This window comes from Phaethon aethereus (assembly GCF_964289735.1).
Source record: "Phaethon aethereus genome assembly, chromosome: 5".
Lineage (NCBI taxonomy): Eukaryota > Metazoa > Chordata > Aves > Phaethontiformes > Phaethontidae > Phaethon > Phaethon aethereus.
Window position 1 is genome coordinate 64,370,805 of NC_138579.1, and position 22,519 is coordinate 64,393,323.

The 22,519-nt window shown below is 42.2% G+C and overlaps 1 protein-coding gene across 1 annotated transcript in view; it reads left to right on the forward strand.

The window, feature by feature from the left end:
• Positions 1–22,103, forward strand: part of MPPED2 (metallophosphoesterase domain containing 2) — a gene marked incomplete at its 3' end in the record, with an annotated part of 104,619 nt that extends 82,516 nt beyond the window's left edge. Inside the window, exons 4-6 of the mRNA XM_082000358.1 lie at positions 15,982–16,097; positions 18,764–18,877; positions 21,985–22,103. Of these exons, the coding sequence (XP_081856484.1) occupies positions 15,982–16,097; positions 18,764–18,877; positions 21,985–22,103 (349 nt within the window). The remainder of the gene's footprint in view (positions 1–15,981; positions 16,098–18,763; positions 18,878–21,984) is intronic.
• Between the last annotated feature and the right edge of the window lie 416 nt (positions 22,104–22,519).

A 22,519-nucleotide genomic window follows, 5' to 3' on the forward strand; every position in this document is an offset into this window, starting at 1 on the left:
TTTTTTTCCTTTATTTATTGATACAATCCAACCCTCAGTCTATTAATACACATAAAATAGGTATTATGGCCACATAGCTCAATCTTCTTCATTATGGGAGTTTACTGCTGTCAACCTCTCATTAACCTTAGAGAGCTAACCTGTAGTACAGTAAAAAAACACTTGCAAGATGTGGCCCTTAGTGGTGTGTTTTAATAATGTGTGTGTATGTATGTACCTACATACATATCAAGTTTTCTCAACTGCTGCCCTGTATTTCAGCCTGCATGAAGTCGTATCGCAGAGCTTACCTCTGTTACCATTAATGCCCGGGAGTAGACCAGGAGCCCGGGGCAAAAGTAAATTTTCACGTTTGCCAGGCATGGTTCATGAAGAAACCGGCTCCGTTGCTTTCTTGTGCCTTTGCTCATCTGTCGTTGTGGCAATACATAGTGACATTTCAAACTGCTAGCATGGAAATAAGATAAAAAGTGCTTGGGACAACTGGGAAATTTCATTTAGACAGAATGTCAGACCCTAGTCTCCAGTGAAAATACTGTAGGTTTACCATGTCCAGCTTTGCGATATCATTTGATGTGAAATTAAATCAGCAGCCAGCCATGAACAGGAAAGCAGTTGAGCCTGTTCAGTTTTAGTTTGTCGTACGGTTCTGGTACTCCTGATCTCTGTTCCTTGCAATAGTAAGTTACAATGGCTACCCGTATAAAGATGTTTTGAAAGCGTGATTCCCACAGAAATGTCTTTTAATTCCTTGTATTACCGTGAAGTTTGGAAAGTTTATTAAATCTCTTTAAAAACCTTGTTCTGGCCCTCACTTTCTTGTGGTTTGAGTTCATGCTGGCTAACAGTTATTTTGCTTTGCACAGTAACTTAACACTGGTATTTCAGGACAAATAGGCACCAGCGTGGCTCCTGAATCGGTGAGTTCAATGTATTAATAAGCTATTCCATTCATTTCTCTGACATGGAAAAAAGGTAGGGCTGCTTTCATCCTGCTGCCAACCCTTTTATCTCTAAAGAATCAAATTTCAGGAAACCTTTCTGCCTAGGTCAAAATTTCAAAGGGATCCTGTAATATTTTAAAAGTTAAGCATCTTAATTCTCATAATTTTAAGGGGAATGTTTCTTTTCCCACTGAGAAGACAAAACAGAGCAGCCCCCCAAAACAAAAAGGAAACCAATGAAAAAAACCTAAAGAAAAAGGTTTGGAGATGTGGGGGTTAGTAAAAATGTGTTTGGTGTTACTTCACTTCCTAGTATTCAGGACAGCGCATTGTTAAAACTGAGGCAGTGTTTATACACATTGTGGTTATGGCTATAGTCGGGGCTATTGTTGAAGGATGTTATACAGACATTTATCATAGTATGTCAGTAAACCCATTGTAAAAATGTCTGAGTAGTTAAATGAGGCTTAGATTTAATGAGGCTGTAAGAAGGGACCGGTTTTTTAATCATACTGTAAATAAGGTTCCTATAGCAATGTCATTGGGATTAACGTGCAGATTTGATTTTGTTTCAAAATAAGAGCAATATCTCTGTGAAGTTGGGCGAGCAATTTAAAGAGTACACTTTTACAAAGCCTTTGAAGAAATAGTTGCTTGGTCATACTCTGACTACACCATGATAGTAAATGAAGGTGTGACATTATAAAACGTTCAAACCGTCCTTCAGCCCCCCTCCCCAGTACAATCTAGGTAATAAAATCCTAACACTAATTGTCAATGGCAGAAAAAAACCTTCTTCAATACTTTTTAAAAAAGATACTCAATTCCAGATTTTTGTGCTACTTCATATGCTAACGGTGAACTGACTTTAACGTATGTTTTTAACACTACTGCCACTGGGAAATGTAAAACTGGGCTCATAACCATTAAGATTTTACCCACCAATATTTATTTTTCTTGTAGCTGTGAAAACGGCCATCTACATCTCCAAATGGTAGTCATTTGGACCACATTTGAACTTTCTGCGTTTGTTTGCCTCCTGACATTTTCAGTGAAGTATAGGGGGTGTGCCTTACGTCGTTTAAATTAGAAAGTATGAAACTGTAAGGAGAAATAAATGTAATTTTAACCATTTGACAGGACATTGTCAATAGCAGGGGATTAGGAAGGCAAGAGCGTCTTAATTATTCTTCATATGTTTCTTTTACAGTAGGGGTGCATTGTCATTTTTAAAGCCGTAGTTTGATGGGAAAGCTTTAAGTGAGTTTTGCAATCAGAGAAGCAGTTCCTGCTCTGAGTAACCAGTCCTGAGCCCAGTGCTACGGCTCTCCAGTCCCTTAGTTGTGCAGTTGTAATGTTGTACAGTTTAGGGCTCAGCAATCTAAACTCCAGTCAAGATGGGGATCATAAAATCATAGAATGGTTTGGGTTAGAAGAGACCTTAAAGATCACCTAGTCCAGGCTCCCGGCCATGGGCAGGGACACCTTCCACGAGAGCAGGTTGCTCAGAGCCCCATCCAACCTGGCCCTTGATGGGGCATCCACAACTCCTCTGGGCAACCTGTGCCAGTGTCTCACCACCCTCATAGTGAAGAATCTCTTCCTTATATCTAATCTAAATCTACTCTCTTCCAGTTTAAAGCTGCTACCCCCTACTGCAAACCTCTCTAGTCGTTGTAGATGGAATTGTGCTAGTCCACTCCGGAGGGACAGCTGTCCACAGCATGGGAGGCAGGACTGCCCGGGGCTCCCGCCTTTCTGACAGCCCGCCGCGAGCGCCGGGATGCAGCGCGGCTGGCTGGGAGGCTGACTCACCCGAGCGAGAGGCACAGAACTCAGTCCTGCATCGTTTGATTCCAATTTTAGTATCGCTGGCTTTGAGAGGAAGATCCAGACAATGGAGTATTCTCAGGGAAGGAAAAAAAAATAATAATTCAGGATGAGGATATTTGGCTCCATGGCAGCAGCCATAAACACAGCAGCTTTCCTCTTCCACTAAGAAAGTTTTCGACGTAGCCAGGGACTTGCATGCCCTGTCAGTGTCCAAGGTTCCCCTTCGGCAGGACATTTCCTTTCGGCTGCTACGCTGTCTGCTTAAACCTTTCCAGGGGCATTGCTAGGGGTGGGTTCTGACTGCTTTATCATACAAGGGTAGATTCCTGCAGCTCTCTATTTAGAAGGCTATTTAACGTTAGCTCTCTATTCATTTGGAAATAATGGTGTTGGGGAAAAAAATTAATTAAAATGGCTTTAGAAAGTAGTTAATTATAAAGCCTACCATGGCCTGAAGTATAAAATACATTGCAGACTGAGAAATCATGTAGGGGTGCATTACTAAAATAATTAATTTAACATTTTACATATATCACCCACACAGCAAATGCCGTGGCTGCTGCTAAAATGAGTCCAGTGCCCTTCAAAAACTGTGAGCATCTCTTATATCTCCCACTCACTCCCTTTTAGATATGCTTGTTTTCTTCTTTACTATGGGCATGCACTTTGTGTTAAGAACATCAAATTTGTGGAAAGGTTTTGGGTAAGAAATTAAATCTTCACCGTATTTGTTTTACCGTTATCACTGTGTTTTGTGGGGCACGGGTTTAACTCATGGAGTGCCTGATGTAAGAGCGGCGAGCAGTGCACAGACCTAACCGCTACCTATCTCACGCTTCCTTCGTCGGGTGCAGCTTCTGCATTGCTCTGGATCGGTTGGCATCAGCTGTTAAACTCGTCTTAGACCATTTACAATCCTGGCAGTTCTCTCAAGGGATAGCAGAGGTGTAAGGCCGCACTGGTGTGCCAGCCTTACAACCACCAAGGGATCCTGTCGAGGCGACCCTTTGAGTTCAGCACTGTTGTATGAAATTTAGGGCTTTTCTGTGCTACTGCCACTGCGTGTTTGCCTGTATATGCCAAATAAGACTTAAATATTGCAAAGCCTCGCCTTTAAGTGCAGAAGAATAGCTGGTGATGTCTGGCATTTGGGGGCACGGGGGTGGTTTGGAGGTTTTTTGTTGTTTGTTTGGGGTTTTTTTGCTTTACTTTTGAAGGAACGAGAAGGCGTCCTGTGCAGGTTCTGGTTTTGTGATCCCACCCAAACCATACCTGCTCGCCGGTAGCTGTCAACAAGCTGAGGTTCTTGCCCCCTTGTCAGTGTAATTCCAAGCTGGTGCAGGTTCTTGACGTTCAGTGCTTTATCAAACAATGGCTGCTTGGCACCTATTACCACTGATCTCAGCATTGCTAATAAACAGCAACATCAAGGCCATATTTTCTGGTTCCTGTCAGACCACTGCTTTCCTGGGTGAAATAAAAGTCCTATTAACATGCTCCTCCTCATTGCCTCTGACAGTTTGATTCATTAGGCCCCCTCTTTAGATGACCTCTGCACTGACACGACAAGGAGGTGAATATAAAATGAATAGTTTGCCCACATAATGGCCTACTGCAAGTTTCAGATTTTTATCAGATCAAGCTGAAGTCCGGGGCCCGTATTAAAACCTACAGTGTACAGCGATATACGGCTGTGGGTTATGAACCGCAGGCTTTACAACATGGTTAAAGAATTAAAACCAAAGCAATCCTAGCCATCCTGATATATTGACTTCTCTAAGAATTAATCTTTCCTTTACTCTCTTGACCATACAATACAAATCTAATTCATTTACGTTATCAAATAAAATGACCTTTTGTTTTCAACATTTTTTATTGCTACAAAATACAGTATGTTAACTCTGTGGTTATTCAGCCTCCCATAAAATACTAATGTAAAGCCATTATTCTAGTGCCACTCTATTTAAATGTCAGTCTGCCTTTCTATTATAAACCACTAGTTCATAGGCTTGTAACTCATCAGTAAAAAAATTATTTCAGGTGAGAACTTTGAATATGAGCTCACAACTTTTCTTTGGGAGTGTATTTTTTAAAAATATGAGTGTATATGATCCCAAGGGATGAATATGTAATTGTGACTCTATAGCATGACGTTCATAGCACCAGAAACATCTGATCATGCCAGCACGTTGCCCACCGGCCAGTGCCCCGACTGGGGCTGGTGCTTTGCAGTTCCAAGAGAACCAGTTTGGTCAGCCAGCTAGGCAGAGGTTTTGGAAGTGCGTTGCAATCCAACTAGGAGGCAACTCAGGCTTTTCATAAAACCTGGAGTTTTGACTGGTGGTTGATGAGAACGACACCTTCGCTACCTCTTTTTTTTTTTTGCTGTTGCTGCTTGCTCGCACTTCATTATGTTCCATTAACGCGCTCTTGAGGGAATTAGGTGTTGCACATTGCCTCGGAGATGCATGGGGGTCAAAATCCTTTCTCTATCCAGGTGAGAACTGGAAAGAGCATGAACAGTGTTTTTGTTGATCAGGTGGAGTCACTGATATCAAGTGATTCTACTGAAATGTGAAATAGTGAAAAATTCTACTGTGATAGTTTCTAATTAAAGTTTTCACATTAGGGTTTTTTTCACCACAATTTGACAACAGTCAAATTAACTCTCATTTAGCCTGTGATAATCTGCATCTCCCACAAACCTCTTTGAAGGGACAACATGAAGGTGGGTGAGCCTAAAATTAAATGTTGTTTAAATTGACCTGCATGTAATCTGAGCTCCTTATTTAATGATCTTGAAGCCAACAAAAGCGAGTGACTCATGCTTAAACAGATCCTTTTCAATTAAAATAATGCTCCTTTTACCTCTGTGATGCCGAATGCTCTCTGCAGTCTTTTAAGCAGCTTCTGCTTCTTTTATGACCCTCATATGTTTTTTTCCCCTTGGTCTCTTCTGTCATTTTTTTTTCCTTTGTGTTCATCTGTTGATCAAGTAACTGCATTACTTTAATTGATTTGCTAAATTGGCTGATACATAAGACAGCTCCTCCAGGTAATAACCTGAAAACATTAGCTTATATTACTGAGGTCATGCTTGAGTGCTACAGCAGTTGGAGGTTTCATTGGTTGGGGAGTGCGCTGCACCATTTCTTCAAGTTACTTGTTAGACTCCTCCTCACAAGCAAAGCAACAGGAGGTAAATGTATTTTTATACATAAATATATATACACCCACACGTTGTATGCATGTAATACTGGGTATAAGATTTTTGTATGTGTGAACTTTGTTTGCATACAAGTCTCCTGAGGTTGCCTGAGCTGAGAAGGAGGTGTGATATGCATTTGAGATCCATAATCATCCCTTTCCCCAGATGACTTTTTTTTTTTTTTTTGGTTCCTTGGTTGACAGAATTTGACAACTTCAGTAGCAGTGTTTTTGGATGAAGGTTGGACAGGAGTTGCTAACTTCCCCTTCCTGCAGACTCCAAAGTAGGATCACACCTTTCAGTAAAGGTGAAATTTTGACTAGGCCAGATGTCAAATTTCTGCACAAAGCAAAGGCTGTAATAAATGAAGCAAGTCTGCATATCTTTTAAGTAATTGACATTTCCTAAAACTTACAATTAAATAGTAAATCAGTGCTGTTGCTTAAAGTCCAGCCATGGTATTTTATACCATGCCTAAATGAAATAAGCATTCATTGTGACAGGGGAAACTCTTGATTGCTTGGCTGTTTTCATGGGGCTAGTGAGGGTAAGCGACTTCACATCCACCTTCAAGAATAAGCTGAAACGGAAAGTAGCACAGACTTCAAAAATAACCAGAAATGCAGGGAAGATCCTGTGGCCTAATTATAACCGTTTCCATTCTTTTCTGTAAATTTTCAGGATTATGTTACGAGTTCCTACCACTAAATACCGTGGGCTATGTGTGCGTGGAAGACCAATACATGTGAAGCTTGTTGGTTTTCTTGCCAGGCATTCTGGAAAGTTTCAGTTTCTTATTGAAGAATGCTAAGCTGCATTTTGAGCAAAACATAAATAAAAATTGTGGTGGTTTTGGTAGATAAACAGCTCCATCTGGCATTAAGCAATATCAGTGTCTGATTTTTAAATCACTGGAGTAGGTAAGAATAATTGACTTATTGTTAAAGACTGATAGCGAAAATCATGGACTCGTGCATTTTGTGTCTACTGTCCGATTCACGTTAAGCAAGTTACTTAGGCATATATTCTGGCAAATGTATTTTTGGTGTGGTCAACCTAGTTCTACACAGTATCTCTATCAACACGCTCTGTCTAGACTTTTCTGAGGCTAAATTAATTATCACTTGTGAGGTACTTTAAACGAGTTTTTGAAAGCCTTCAAGTTCCTGTGATTGTGATGCAGGTTTGTGCTTAGTGGATTTTTTTGTTGTTGTTTTTTACTTTTCAGAAACAACAAACTGGTTTGTTAACTGTGGAACCAGATCAGCAAAAGCAAGGGTAACCACACATCGAGAACGTAAGGGCACAAACCCCAAAATCTTTTCTTTTTGATTCTACCTGCTAGAGCATGGAAGTGTGTTACACGGAAAGCTCTAAAGCAATGCAAAAAAAAAAGAGACCTAAGTTTAGCTCTGATTGTAAGCCCGCTGTTTAAGAGACTTTCTAACTCAGGCTCATGTAGAGTCCTTTTTAAGTGTGTACTAACCATAGCTTTGCTAGGAGAAATTAAGAGTACTGGTGATGGCTTTCATTCCTAAGGTGGCTCAAAACATAGATGTGGTATCTAGTTGGGTATTCCTGTGAGCGTGAAATGGCGAGTCGCTTTTGTTTTTGGAGAACAACCGAGTGAGAAGTTACTTTCTTTCAGGTAGCCCAACTCTTGCTTTTTCCTCCGTCAGCTGTGGCTGGGTTTTGCGTCATGACTTGTAGAAGTAGTGACATCACCTCGCGTGCTCCTTCGTTTGTGCATCAGGATTCAAACGGATAGGGCCTGCAAGAACGGGAGCTGGCGCAGGGACTGATGACGGGTGCTTGGGAGGGACGTGGCCCCTCCGGGCAGCAATGACCTGGTATGTTGGCTCAGGGAGTCCCCAGCCAAAACTAATCCTCTGGGGGAAGACTCGCATTCATTGTTGGTGTCATTAAGTTACGTATACGAAGAGCAGTACAGGGTGCAGATGTAAAGTTACATAAAGGTGCTGAAACACTACCTAAAAATAAGTATCGGGAATTCCTCTGTTTTGTGGGTTCGACCTTTATTAATGCACGAGCAGCCATGTGGTTCTCTGACCCACGCGGCCTTTTGGAGGAACTGCAGAGGCTCTAGCAACGCTATAGAATTCTGTTTTAAGTAGCATTCAAAAACATAACATTTCTAGAGGCTGTTCTGTAGGGTCAAGAACCAAATTCGCCAGCAGGGCAGGCAGCCATAGCTTCTTTTGAGTGTTTTATTTGTTATGCTAACTTGTGTCTGGCAACATTTGTTTCACAGTTCACTGAAATGCAGCTTGCTTGTTTTAAAGGCAGCCAGCTTTCCTTTTCTATTTTCCAAATGCTACTTTTATAAATACATAAAATATTCAACTGAAGCTACTGGATATAATTACACCTGTACAGATTTTGCTTTTTTACATGTCAAACGCACACAGTATCCCAGTGGATTGAAAATATGCACTAATAAGTGTGTGTTGGGGGAGAGGTCATTACTTCCCTTTTGCTTTTGCTCTGCTTTAATTTGTGTTGTCGTTGCAGAAACAGGGCTACTAGTAAAATGCTCTTCCAGATCTACCTGGGGTGGAAGCTTTGTCTATTCACATTTCCTGCAGGGATAATAAGAGGCATGTAGAAAATTAATTTAAGATGCAATCCAACTAACACGTTAGGATCACGTTTACCAGAAGAAACCAAGCGTCCAAGCATCATCCGAGAACATGCACATGTGTTGAGCAAAATTGAATCAAAATTTCAGCCAGATGCTTTTTTTCCTTTTCTTTCCTCTTTCCCCCTGGCCTGTCCCTCAGAACGGACATTGGATTTGTGTTGTGGTGAGCTTCAGGGCCAGAGAGCTCCTGCCTCTAGATGGATACTCCATGATTCTCGATGTTTCTACAGACACCACAAAATTCTATCATAAAAATTGGAGGAGTTCAAGCTCTTTTCAATACTGCAGCATCCTTTGACGCTTTAGGGGTGCGTGCACCCTGCACGGGGATGCAGCGTGGGAATGAAGGGGAGAATGTGCCCTCTGCAACGAGAAGCTGTTCTGCAAGTCACTCCAGCGTGGTACTGCCTAGGCCTGAGCTGCTGCACCATGACGGGAAACACGGTGTACGTACCGTATGGACCCAGCTGGGGCTGGCGCTAGCTTACACCAGGTCTAGCCTTCAAGCCATCCTCAACCACATGCCAGGTCTGATAGTTGTTTCTATTAGTAGGCCTTTGTAATTCTGTTCTTTTTAAAAGTAGAGTGAAATTAGCCCTTGAGTCAAGTTTGACTTATTTTCATATTTTGGGGATATTAAAATATCTCCCAGATCTCATTAAGTAAAGCCCTAAATAAAATAATTGCAATACAGTTAGGGATTGGAAAACCTCAGAAGATTTGGAGGAAATTTCCTCTTTGATGAGCAATTCGGATACTTAAAGCAAAGGTTGTCTGAGTCAGAGACATTAAAAATCCATCTACTCCCTTCCTCCTCTCCTTTCCAGTATCCACTGGCTTCCTCATGTTGTCCCTTCCTCTGCTTACGATATACAATGAAGTATATATTATTTCCCCCTGTGCTCTGTGTCCTGCTGTCCTCCCCTGTCTTGTGATCCTCCATGACATTGCTGGCATTTTAACCCCCTGCCTGCCTGCTCCTTTGGCCTCAAGTTTCTTAAACCCTTCTGGTTTTGTTTTTTTAAATACGTCTTCCTCCCACAGAAGGTGAGTTGTGGTCTTAAATACCGTCTGTGGTGCTCTGGTATTGTTAACGCAAAACATGCGAACTGAGCAGACATCTTACGTTCCTCCTCCAAAATGCATCACTAACTGTTCAAGGCACGGGATAGATAGAAGATGCTGGTGGTTGGTATGGGCCATCAGAGACACCAGACGCTGAAAGGTATCCCCAGAGGTAGTAGGCTTTAGATTTGGGGCCGGACCTCAGTCAGCTGTCAGTGAGAGCTGAGGCAGCCTAGAGGCAGCGAAGGTGGGGATGGCAGAGCGCGAGGCGGGGGGGAACTGTGAGGTGCGGGAGGGAATTCTTTTCACACACCGGTTTCCAGCCATATGGATGCCTAAAACTGCACTCGCCCCGTGTCTGCCCCTGGTTTAGGTGACAGTCTGGTCCGGGTCAGCACATGCTGGATGGCAGCAGTCGAGAGGCTGCTTTTCTTGCCCCTCTCGGATCCAAGCACGGGCCTGCCTGACAGCAGTCTATGCTAAAACATCCAGTGACCGGTTTGTGCAGGGTGGAAGCTGGTGGCAGCTTGGCGCAAGGAGCGTACCAGGTCACGCTGGTGTGCGGCGGTGAGGTGGTTGCTGCAACTGTTCATCGCGGAAGACTGCTTTTTAGAGAAAAGGCACCGGGTGGACACGCTGCCTCCAAACATGGTGGATGTGTGGGGGTTGTGATTCGCGGATGTTTTGTCAGTTAGACAACCAGCAAGTGTTTAGAGGTTGTAGTATGTAAGTTGAAAGAGAGATAAAACCTGCAAAAAAATTTTTTTCCAGCAGCTGTTGAGGCTTCAGGTTTTTGTAACATTGTAAAAATAGCAGAACTGTGTTTTAGAGACTGCCTGACTTCAGTGCAGATACGGAGATAGGTAGGTAACATGGCTGAGGTAACCACAGTACTGGTTAACCCACTTGGCTGAGAGCTTCCGCTGTTTAAAGATGCAAGGTAAGCAAAATCCCAAGGGACCAGACCCCATGAGGCTTCTCTTGGTTCTGTGATACTGTCCCTGCTTTCCAAGTGGGACACAGAGGCCCAGCAGGTAGATGCTGGTGGGACTGAAAAAGAGCTCGAGCCACCAGACGGGGCCTTTCACGGACACCACAACATTACATGTAATGAGCACATGTAGGAAATCATTAGCCTTTAAGATTTCCTGGCTGTTGTTACATGATGAAAAAGCATTTGAATAGTCACTATAAGAAAGAGTTTTAAAAAAAAAAAAAAAAAGCTTTTGTAGCCATTTCAGAGCCTTTATATAAGCTCTTATCTGGTAAAATGTGCTTCCTTAACACATTGTGCACTTGCCCTGCTCAGCCTTTTGTTTCCATGATTACAGACGCTCTCCTCCTCCCCCTTCTCCCTTGCCCCACGCTGCGGTCCCTTTCTGTGCCCTCCCGCTCGGCACGCTCTCTCCGCTGACTGAATGGAGACGGGCACGCGTGCGCTGCCCCGGCCAGCATCTGCACGGCATTCGGCGCCGAGGCGGGAGGGTTGAAAGGCTTTTCTTTTCCGTGCACATGGGTCACTCCCCCCCCCTCCCTTTGCAGCTTGTTCTCTGCTGGTCTGCCGCGCTGCTGCTGCTGCTGCTGCTTTCGTCCAGGACCGGACTAGGTACTTTGGCATACGTTTGTAGGCCAGTCCTGCCACTGAACCAGCCTGGGAGCCTGTGCCCGTGCCCCGTCCTGCCATTTCCGTTCTGCTAATGGAAGGGTCTCTCTCCCTCATGAGTCGGGTCTGAGCATTCCATTTGAATGCTGACAAAAATGAAGAGCATCTCGTTCCTGTTATTAGTTGTGTACGAGGGCGTCGTGCTGCCAGGCGTTTTAGACAGCTATTACCCTGTAGGAGGAAACAAACTGAGATTTTTGCTTTCTGTGCACTTCAGTCATTGGATTCAGGATAAATCTGAAGCTTTCCTAAAAGACTGGGTAGCCGTAAAATTGAATGAATACACGGGGTTAAAAACAGAGGAAATCTATTTTTTCTAACCCTGTTTAGAAGTAACTGTTGAAGTAAGTGGATTTACTGGTGGTGGTAAAAGAAAAACCTGAATCTGGAAGGTCTCATTGTACAGTTACCTTTTGAGTTGTTGAAATCTGAGGGTCAGCTAACTAAATTCACAAGCCAGAGAAGAGATGAAAATAGGTAGTAGAAGATACCATCCTTTAAACATGTTAAAGTTCCAGAAGGAGTTGAAATTCCTGTATCACCTGGATGAACTTGGCCATGGCCTTGTGTCTGCTGTTTACCACCTGTGTGACGGTGTTGCTTCTGAGGTGTACACACCAAGGAATGGTTGTGATTTTGTATCATAAAATAATGCTCCGTCACTGCGGGGGTTTTTTTGTTTTTGTTTTTTGTTTTTAAAACGTAATAGTAAAATAGTAAAACCGTACAAAGTTATCTGGGAGAAGGGAGATCCGATCGCCGGCTGCCGAGGCAGCTCTCTGCCTTTAAAAGCAGGTGGATTTGTGTGTCTTGTCAGGGGATTCTTCCCAAGCACCTGCGAAGGGAGGGTGAGTCTTGTCACCAAGCTTAAGGTCCCCTCCTCCTTGACACTACGTCGAGTGACGTCTGTGTCTCTCGCAGCACGAGGCGTGAAGATGATAACGCGGCCTCCTGCATGAGCATTCTTTTAATTGCAGAAAATGTAACTTCCGAAGTGCCAGGTGGAGGGGGACCTGTGGGGGTTCCTGCGCAGAAGTGGAGAGCTGGAGGGAGTAACGCCGGGCCAGGTGTCTGCCTTGCGTGAAGCTATTCCCCCGTCACATCTGGCGCCGGCGTAAGCGCTTATCCCTAAAGGATGAGGGAGCTTTGCAGTCAGGGGCGGGCTGAGCTGCCAGGTGAGCCAGGGAGCCAGAGTTACCATGACGGTTTGATGGCACCTGGGGATGCCGTGACGTGCGGCGTGGCTCTGGCGAGCAGAGGCTCTCCCGGACGCGGGCTGACGCGACGGGCGAGCGCGACCCGTGTCACGCTGTGCGTCGGGTATGAGGAAGTGTTCCGGTCCGTCAAACATAAAATGACAAAATCATTTGTAATCTCTCATTACTAATCCCTGTAGTTTTTACGTCCGCGCCTCCCTTGTGGCATTATTCAACAGCTGATTGCTTTCTTTTCTTGTCAGCTACTTAAAAATTAAGTATAATATTAAAGTTTTTAGGAGTTAAGGGAAATGTTTTACTTAGAACTTTATAGGAAAGAAAAATATGTCAGCTCTTAAATACAGCTACTAATAACTAAGTAGCCTTTACTGATTATTTGTACCTGATAGCAACTTGGGACAGGTGAGTGCAGCCAAAGTTCATTATAGAAATTTCTGCCTAGATATGAGGTAGTTTCTCCCGGTAGGTAATCAGCTCAAGAAGATGTGGCAGGAGGCACGTAACTTCATGCACAATTTTTTTCGCTCTAATTTATTTAGAAGTTAAGAGCGGCTGTGCTTAACTCCTACATGTGCAAAAAAGGGCGCTAATGGGAGTAAAATGCCACTATCCACTACCCCTTGAAAGGATGCTGCCTACCTGCGGTGCAGGCGTTGTCTCCACTGCACGCGTTTCGCGTGTGCTGGGGGTAACAGATGCTACTCATCTGTCTGCTCACGGGACGCACAGCGCATCGGCTCCGTTCTGTCTGCGCTGCAACACGGCGTCGTGCAAACACCAGATGACCTTCCGAGTGATCTCATCCGCACCTGATACGGTTCCATAAAGCCCTTTTTTCTTCTCGGTGGTGCTGTGAACATGTCCTCTTCCCTCCTGGCTTTCTGGCGAGGCCGTGGGGGCCGGTGACTCGGTTTCCATCATCAGGGCGCTGTGCTCTCATTGAATGTGCAGTGCAGGTTCGTGTTTTAAATGCCTGAAACCTAAGTCTGTAATCCAGGTGCTCTTCCAGTTGTGCTGTCTCTTGGCCCTGATTTATTCATTTCGTGTGAAAATATATGTTAAAGAAGTACTTGACCATCTTTTTTGTGCATGTAGAACCATAATGGGGACGGTTTCTCGAAAGTTTTCTTACAAGTAGATTCCCATGTGGTGCCTGTTAGTCACAGCTAATTACAGAGGCTGGTGAATGAAGAATATATTGGAGCTCAGGTTCCCCTCCTCCTCCCCCAGTGCTTCAGAAGAAAATAAAATAAAAAACCTGCAGTCAAATCCCGTTTTTTCTGTGGCTGTAGTCTCCAAAGAGCTCCAGAGAGATCACAGATGTGGTTTCACATTTCAGGTTTAACTATGGTGTAATAACTACAGTATTATCTGCAGGAGAAATGCAAGTGGGGAAAGAATCATTAACTGACAGTGGAAAGTTCACCCTACGCGCTGTGTGTTTGTTTTTTTTAAGCAGCTGAATGTTTAGCCAAAGCATATTTTAACTTTTAACTGCGGCCCTAAGGGTTACGATAATCTTGATACATTAAAACCTAGGAACATTAGAGGAAAGGAAATCTAGATACGTGTTTCAAAAGGGTCAGTCGTAGAAAAGCAGAAACACTTGTGATTTAGCTAAAGCTAAGACACATGCTTCAGTTTTAATTCAGTTGCCTTGCAAACCTCCTGTGAGGTACGTTGACTTTACAACATAAAAATTTTTTTAAATGTTTCAGTGGGTGCAGGGTAAGACAGCAGTGAGAGGTGAAATTTCATTGTTAGGCACAGGAGGAACCCAGAGCTTACATAAAATGTTTAACTAACATCTAATTTTCCCATCTTTTGTTAGCCTTCATCCAGCATCCAGGAAGCCTGCTAAGCTGAAGGAGTTTGTGTGTGTACTACAAGTATTAGTTGAGTAGGACTACATGGGATATGTCTATTATTTGTTACTAAGGCACCAGTGACCTTCCTGCTCCTGCATTAGCGGGGCCTGCTGTTTTCCCATACTGCTGATTGTCAGGAATTCAGACCATACATGTAACTGTGTAGACTCTTCACTGGCCAAATTATTGTCTCCGGAAAACAAAATACTTTAATTACAAAAAATAAAAATTAGAGATGTAGTCTCAGCAGGAAATTGCCACTTAAATGCGTATGTGAGGCTGGAAAAATGTATGATTTAGAGGGTGCCAGAGGCAGATTATATAATGAAATCATGTAGGGCTCTTGAGCTCTCTTTTTAACAGGTATGCTTTTTTTTAAGCTTGGTTGGTGGTTAGCTTCTTTCCCCCGATTTTTAATTTCTATTTTCAGAACTGCAGTACACAGAAGACCATGGGAGTAGCTTGAACTCTCAGGAAGGTGCCGCCACATGCCTAGGGCTAGCACAGGAGTATCCTACCCAGAAAATGAAGCAACACAGTTTAAACCTGTTGCCTGAGCTCTAGGAAACACACACATGCATGAAAACTCTTAAAATTGGTACAATACTACACAGCTGTATAAAAAGTTTTTAGTAACAGGTGTAAATATTATAGTATCTCTTCAGAACAATTGCTCTGTGTACCTGATAAGAAAAGGCTTTGTTATAATATACCTGCATCAAAATGATTCAATTTGGCTGTTGCACACTGAAAAAGTATTCCTGGAAGGTCTGCTTTTCATTAACTACATGCCTGGGTTGATGGATAAACCCATGTATGAGAACAACGCGGTGCTGTGATGGTGGAGATTGAGGATCTCTGTTTTCTTTAAGAAATACTAAATGAATTTTAGGTGATAAGATCTCTTTAAAAAGTCACTGTGAGGCTAACCATCGCTTGATCAAGACCTCTAGGAGGCTCAGGAGCTCAAAGCCAAGTTAGGTGGCAATGTTCTGATACTAAAAGTGCTAAAAGGAGCAAGTTGAGCGTGGTGAAGTACTGCAGTACAGATGGTGCGGGTAACTGCGGCATCGTACAGCCTTCCTGTCGGGCTGTTACCACTGGCTGCCCTGTGCTGTGAAAAGCTGGCTCTTGCCTCCAGAAAACTTGAGATTTTTTGCTTGTTTTGGTAGGTAACATAAGGAAGGAGTTCTTATGTTTCAACATCCCCAAACTTGGGAAAAAAAGCTTTAGAGTTAGACTGAGTTATTTAAGCTTTTTTCCCTTTCTCTCTAGTGAGTGAACGCCCCCAGGGCTGAATATTCTCGAAGTACAAAAAGAGCATAGGATATTAATCTAAACTCAAATGTGTAGATTACTGTATGTAGGTATTTGAACCAGTTTGTTTTGGAGGCATCCCATTCAAAAAGGCTGTTTGTAAATAATCTGTGAAGCACAAAAATTGTTTTAATTCAGAAAAATTGGAGAAGGGAAGAGATTTTTATTTTACACTGATGCCGTTCATCTTATTTCCCCCCAAAGGACACCGTGGTTTAATGGATGGGGCTTTAACCTACCCAGAGGTCAGTCTTTGCTAGACAAGTGGAACCTTATTCCTGAGGGAATTGATATACTAATGACACATGGACCTCCCCTTGGTAAGTCAACCAAAAGCTCTGTGTGATTTTTTTGCATGAGAATTTTACTTTCAAAATAAGCAAAATTAATAATGCTTTATAAGCTATACTGTAATAGCAGCCTAACTCAAAACTGTGAATTAAAAAGCCTTTTTGGAAGAAGTGATGATTAGGTTTAGCAGATCTATTGAGTTTCCAGGTGTTTTCTTAATAAAAACTAAATTTTTTTGTTAAAATCAAGCTAGGGAAGATCAAATACCTGATTCCATAGCCATTATAGTTTGACACTTTATTTAAGAACAGTATTCCTCTGACAAACAGTTCCCAATCCCATATGATTTTTCAGAGATGGACTAAAACTTTTAAAACATCTTTCCACTGCCATGGCATGTTTCCTTAAAGTTTTAGAGTATGCAGTCAAGAGTTCAGGAGTATGTAGCCGCATATTCTCTTTCATAATGTCCTTGTAAACTTAGAATATGTAACAGTAGTTTTAAAGATATTAATTGGCTTGTAGCAAATTTGTGAAGGAATAAAATTATGCTCTCAGATAATTGTTCCTTACTGAAACTAATGACGGGTGAGCACAAGTCTATGAATGCATAATTTGTTTTTTTCATTAAGTAGTTGAAGTTTTTCATTTAGTTAAATTTTGCTTGCCTTGTAAACATAATTCACTGATCCTCATTTTAATTCTAAGTTTTAAACTAAGTTCTGATGGTCTCAAAAACACAAAAAGATGATCATTGAGTAGAGGCAGAAGTGCGCAGTTCTGGCATATCTAAAGTCATTAAAGCCCACACTAAAACCATTTGAAAATTCCTGCTGTTTTTTCCCTGTCCTGTAATCCACAAGATAGGTTCGCGTATTATTTACTGGTTTTCTTTAAGACGTGTGGCAAGCTGTCCAGGACCATATTTTAAATATTTCAGTTGGTTTTACAACAACTGAGCATCTGCCTTTTATAAATGTGGCTTATCAGGATAAGAAAGTGTGTCAGTCTCTTCTTCATTCCCGTTGTTGTTAGTAGACTGTGATTTTGTCACGCTTTTAGTAAGCTTTTGAAATCCAAGGGGTCAGATCATCACATGAACATGTGAAGTCACTGACTTTGGAGATGGTAGTGAATATAAAAAAAACTTCCCAGAATTGCAAGGTGCCCTTATAAAACAGCATTGAAGCGCTACCGCGCTGGCTCAGTGCTCTCACAGAGCTGCTTCGTGACCGTGGAGTCAGGAATTAATATTAGCATGCTTGTGTTTTGTATCACAATTCAGTTAAAAGTCAGCAATCTAAGCAGAGCCAAGGAAAAAAAAATGTCCAGAAAGTTTTCACCAGGAATGTACTTACTGCTCCTTTTATATCCTGGTTACTCTTTTAATACCACTTAAAGAATGTTGTAAGGCGATCCGCAAATTCTCTGTCACCTTACTAGAGCTACCAGCGTGCTGCGCTGATAAAGCAGTGATGCACCATCCACTGGCAGTGGAGCGCACCAGATACTGAAAACCAACGCTTTGCATAGCACTCTTTTCATCTGTTTCTTTTCCCAAAGAAGCAAAAAACCCCACAAGCGTGTTTACAATGTTTCAGGGGTGCTATTTTAAATGGGCTGCTAATCTGTCTGCTCTGAATTGAGTTTATATAGAAGTACCATGATGCCGCAGACACTTGAGTGCTTTAACTGAATAAGAGTACTTAAGTTTTGGTTTTGATGGAGATAATGAAGTCCAATTTCAAAAGGTTGGCACCATATTTTAACTATAGACACAGATTAGGTGCTAGTACTGTGCCTAAATGGAGTCTTAGCCTGCATGGTAATATTGACAAAATGCTGCCTTTTAAATTACATAAATATTAAGGGAGGTAGAGCTGTAACTGGACTCTTTGTTCTCTCCAAAATTCAGTCAAGTTCATGTCACCGCATGTTTTTACTACCTGGGATAAACTTGGCACAGGGTGTAATTACTTTGAAGTCAGTAGAACGGTGCTACAGTTAGATGTGGCTCCTGATTTCCTTTCTGCTCCTCCTCGTTCTGCTTCCCCTTGCTAGTCCAAGCAGCAGACTTCCGTAGTAACTGGTGTCAGGTCCTGTGCATCTTCCTGTACTCTCCGTTGGAGCGAGCGGCCCCGTAGTCGATTGGCAGTAGCTTGTCGGAAGGTCTTCTGCTGCATTGCTTGTTGGTGGTGACCAGGACTCCAAGGTAGCCTGGCGTTTGCAGACCATGGTCCTCTGGAAGTGGTGGGAGACTGCCTTTTAAATCTTTGGGGTGGCAGAGGTACGGCTCGTAGATCAGCTGATCTTCCTGAGGTATTTCGTTTCTGGAGATTTATTTCTAGCTGGCCTGGAAGCTAACTGCGGTGAGAGCCAGGGGAAAGGGAAGAAAAATCCACAGCAGTGCTGGGAATAAATGTCCTGGTGTTTCAAGGTGGAAGATGAGTTTAAACTTATAGTATAAAAAATCAAATCACATCCAGAAAAATATTAATGCAGATGGAAGGAGGAAATCTTAAGGAAGACAAAGTGACAGTGAAACATTTCTTAAAAGCCATTGTGTGCTTTAATGGAGAGGTTACGACTACAGATAATGTAATAAACCTTCTGTGAATTACGACTTCCTGAAAGACTACGTGAAACCTTACCTGAATAGAGAAAATTAATAGTATTGATTGCATTTTGCCTTCAGGTTTTCGAGACTGGGTTCCAAAGGAGCTGCAGAGGGTGGGTTGTGTGGAACTGTTGAACACGGTGCAGAGGCGAGTAAGGCCCAAACTCCATGTCTTTGGTGGGATTCATGAAGGTAAGGAGCAGCATTACTCCCCTCTTCGATCTCGGGCTGGTTTAGAAGAAATGAGTTTTGATGATGTATTGCAAAGGATGGATAATGGCATATTGGAGTAAAGTAGGTAGGGAATTGAGGGGAGCGATTGCATGCACAGCATTTCATAAATTTATTCCAGAATTAAAACAGACTGTTTCAGGAACATGTGCTACATTTAGCCACCTACATCTTTCACTGTGCAAAGGTTGTTCTATACAGGTTATTTAAAAGCAACTCAAATTTTGACAAATTTGGTTAGAGACACAGATGAGATTCCCCACACTTGCAAGCCAAAATGAAAATTATCCCCATTATTCCAAGCACAGGAGCCAAGAAAGGTGCTAGGGGAAAAAAAGAAAAAAAGAAAATCGAAGACAACTTGCTGTCTCAGCTTACCTCCCTCAGCGTATAAGGAAAAGCAGAGAGGAGGGCATCGTGAGTCAGACGTCAGGAGGAGAGATTACCAGAACTCACTTTCCATACGTTTCTAAAAGCATCCTGTAATACAGTTTGTACTGTATATGTTACCTTCCAACAGTCTTATATTTAGAAGACATACTTCCCCACTGTCAGTACCAGCTTGGCCAGAGTGTGAAGCTTCAGAAACAGTAAGCTCAGTTTGTGGCAGTGGAAGAGACTGAGAGATTAAATCCATTTTGGAGATACTTAAATATTTAATACAGTTTTGTAGCTTTCATGTGGCTGAGACACAAACACTAAGAGTTCCTCCTGAGAGAGAGTGTAAGGCTTTGTGACCCTAGAACTCAAAATTACACATTAAATGCTTTATATTGTCCCCCCTGGAGGTTTCTCCATAGGCTTAAGGATTTGGAGGACTTCATAAAAGAAAAATAAAAAAAAAGGACAGCTTTCTCAACTAGTGGTGTTGGTTTTTCTGAAGCCCTTGTGACTTCAAACAGTGAGTTTTATGCCTGGTATCTGTAAATAAAGAGTTTATAATGGAAGTACTGACCTTAAGTATAGTGGCGTGAATAACAGTCTTTTTGTATAAATATTAATCATTGCATATTAATGACAAGTGAATACAACAGGAGTTCCAGCTAAAGCATGTAAACTGCCTACAGCCTTTGTAGGCACATTGGATGATGAAATTTGTAGTTGTAATAGTGCTGAGTAATGGGAGAGGAAGGTATTTTAATATACAAGATCGTTACTATGAGAGTGCAGAGGAACCACATTTAAACCTTATGTTTAAACCTCGTAGGAAAGGTGGTAGCACATATTAAAAGTGAACGTTCAAATACATTCTTACAAGAATACTAACAAAAAAGTTAAAATCCCATTTAGTACTTACGCAGAAGACGTGAGAATGGCTTGTTTCAGTACAGAAAGAAATAGCCAAGTGTTAAGAGCGTTATCTTGCAGCGCAATTAATTGTCATCTCACTCCAGCTGAGGTGAACATGCATCACATTTCATTAAACCAACAGAGGCTATACACACTTTTGGTGATGCAGGTTTTTTCCTCATTGATAAGCAAGAACAACCGCAAACAAGGTTTTTCGCACCATGAGATGATCTAAATCAAAATTGCCAGTCTAAATAAATAAAGTAATACAGGCGGACAGTGCAGCAATTCTGAAGTGATTATTCTTTCTGATAGACACTGTGGGTAGCTGTATTTATCTTAGCTTTCAGACAGTGTTGATCTGTACTACATCGTAATAGTTTAAAAGAAAAACATTTTTCCCCTGTGGGTTAGCAATGGGAAGTTCTTTTCCTCCATGAAACTCTGATGTTTGTTTGTTTGTTTGTTTGTTTTTTTAAAAAAACACCCTACATTTAGTGCCAAATCCTTCCTAGTTTTTTTCCTGGCTTCTTTGTTAGCTTTCTGTGGATGTCAGCTGAGAACAATGGCAAAACATCCGCTCACCTCTTGCACTGATGGAACTGGAGCCCCTATCTCCTTATCCTTGAGAGGGTGACTGTAAGAGGGGAGCTTCTGCCTTCTCAGTATCTCTGCACTTTTGTTATTCATTTTCTCACACCAGATTTGCTGAATCAAGGCTCAGGTGTGACTCAGTTCATGGGTCGCTATAGTCTGCCCACTTGCCCAAAATTACTGGAGTGCACAACCCTCCGTTACGTCCTATTCCTGTGCGGCAAGAGGGAGAGAAGATAGAGGCCAAGCAGAGAAACAGCATTGCTGCTGGTTCCTCAGCTGCCCCCTGGACAAGAGCATTGCCGGCCCGATGTTTAGAAGGTTGAGAACAGTCTTCAGCACCCTGAAACTGATGACATAGTGTTACTGCAGAGTCAAGTCCTTGGCATGCTGAAAAACCCGTGATTAATATTCGCTACTTCTTGCTTTTTGATTTGAGAACACGTTATCAAGACCCCTTCGTAATGAAAAGCAGTCATCTTTTTAACCTTCACCTCAATTTTCTGCTTAAGCTTTGGGCCATCCATTGACCTCCAGTGCCCTGTTGTGTTTATAGCAGGAGATCCCTTTCCTTAGTCGTGATTTTTCCTGGCAGATAACTATATGTACAAATATATAAAGTAAATATGTATGTGTATTTTTAACTTGCTAATGAGTTTCTGAGGTTTCACAAGCCAGCGTGATCGCCAGCTTGGCAGTGCGATGATAAGGAACAGGATGATTGGGGCTAGCATGGGGAGAGCTTACCGCGTTTCGTTCATTGCCTGAGAGGGGTTTTTCTGTTGGCAAAAACCAAAGTTACTCCTAAATCTTCTGCTCCTGATTGGTTTTTCTTCTGACAAACGTTACAGGCGTGCAAAATACAGCTCGCTAATTAAGTAATGAGAAAAAGTACGTATGTGGTTTTGTCTCTGCTTCTGCGGTATCCAGTTGCAAGCTGGGATTTTCCGTGGGGGAAGAAAGTTTGTACATAAACCAAAAGCCTCAGTTCTTATTTCAGAAACAGTACCCCATATTTTCTCAATCAAGCCTTCGTGGCAGCTTTCAAGCGCTTGTATCATTTTGAAGGGATTAATTTAATTTTATTCCACAGGATTGATCCCACTACACGCTTTCAGTGCCGCTGCCCACGGGCGGTATAGTTTTTTTTATATTGCAGTAAGTGTGACACTTTCTTCCCACAGGTTATGGCATTATGACAGACGGTTACACAACGTACATCAATGCTTCAACGTGTACAGTCAGCTTTCAACCAACCAACCCTCCAATTATATTTGACCTTCCAACCCCTCAAGGATCATGAAGCACTACTGCACATTTGGAACTGGGGGAAGGTCTATAAACTGCCATTTTCTAATTATAAAACTTACATTCTATTACATGTTTATTTCAAAATTGGGGGGGGAGAATTTGGGGGAACAGTGGGGCTTTTTTTGGGGGGTGGGGTTTGGTTTTGGTTTTGGGTTTTTTTTTGTAAATTGCTGGTACAAGAGAAACAAGAAGAAAAGTTAGAGGTTGTGCTTTTTGGAAATGCAGCATTCATTTTAAATTGATAAAACATTGTGAATTTGTAAAATGAATTTTGTTTTTCGATAAATTTGCCATTGTAAATTGTTATAGTGTTCTCAAAAGGACAGCCAAGCTTTCTTTTAATAAGTGAAAGACCTTATTTTAATATTATGTTATAAGCTTAAAAAATAGGCAGCATTTAAAAACACC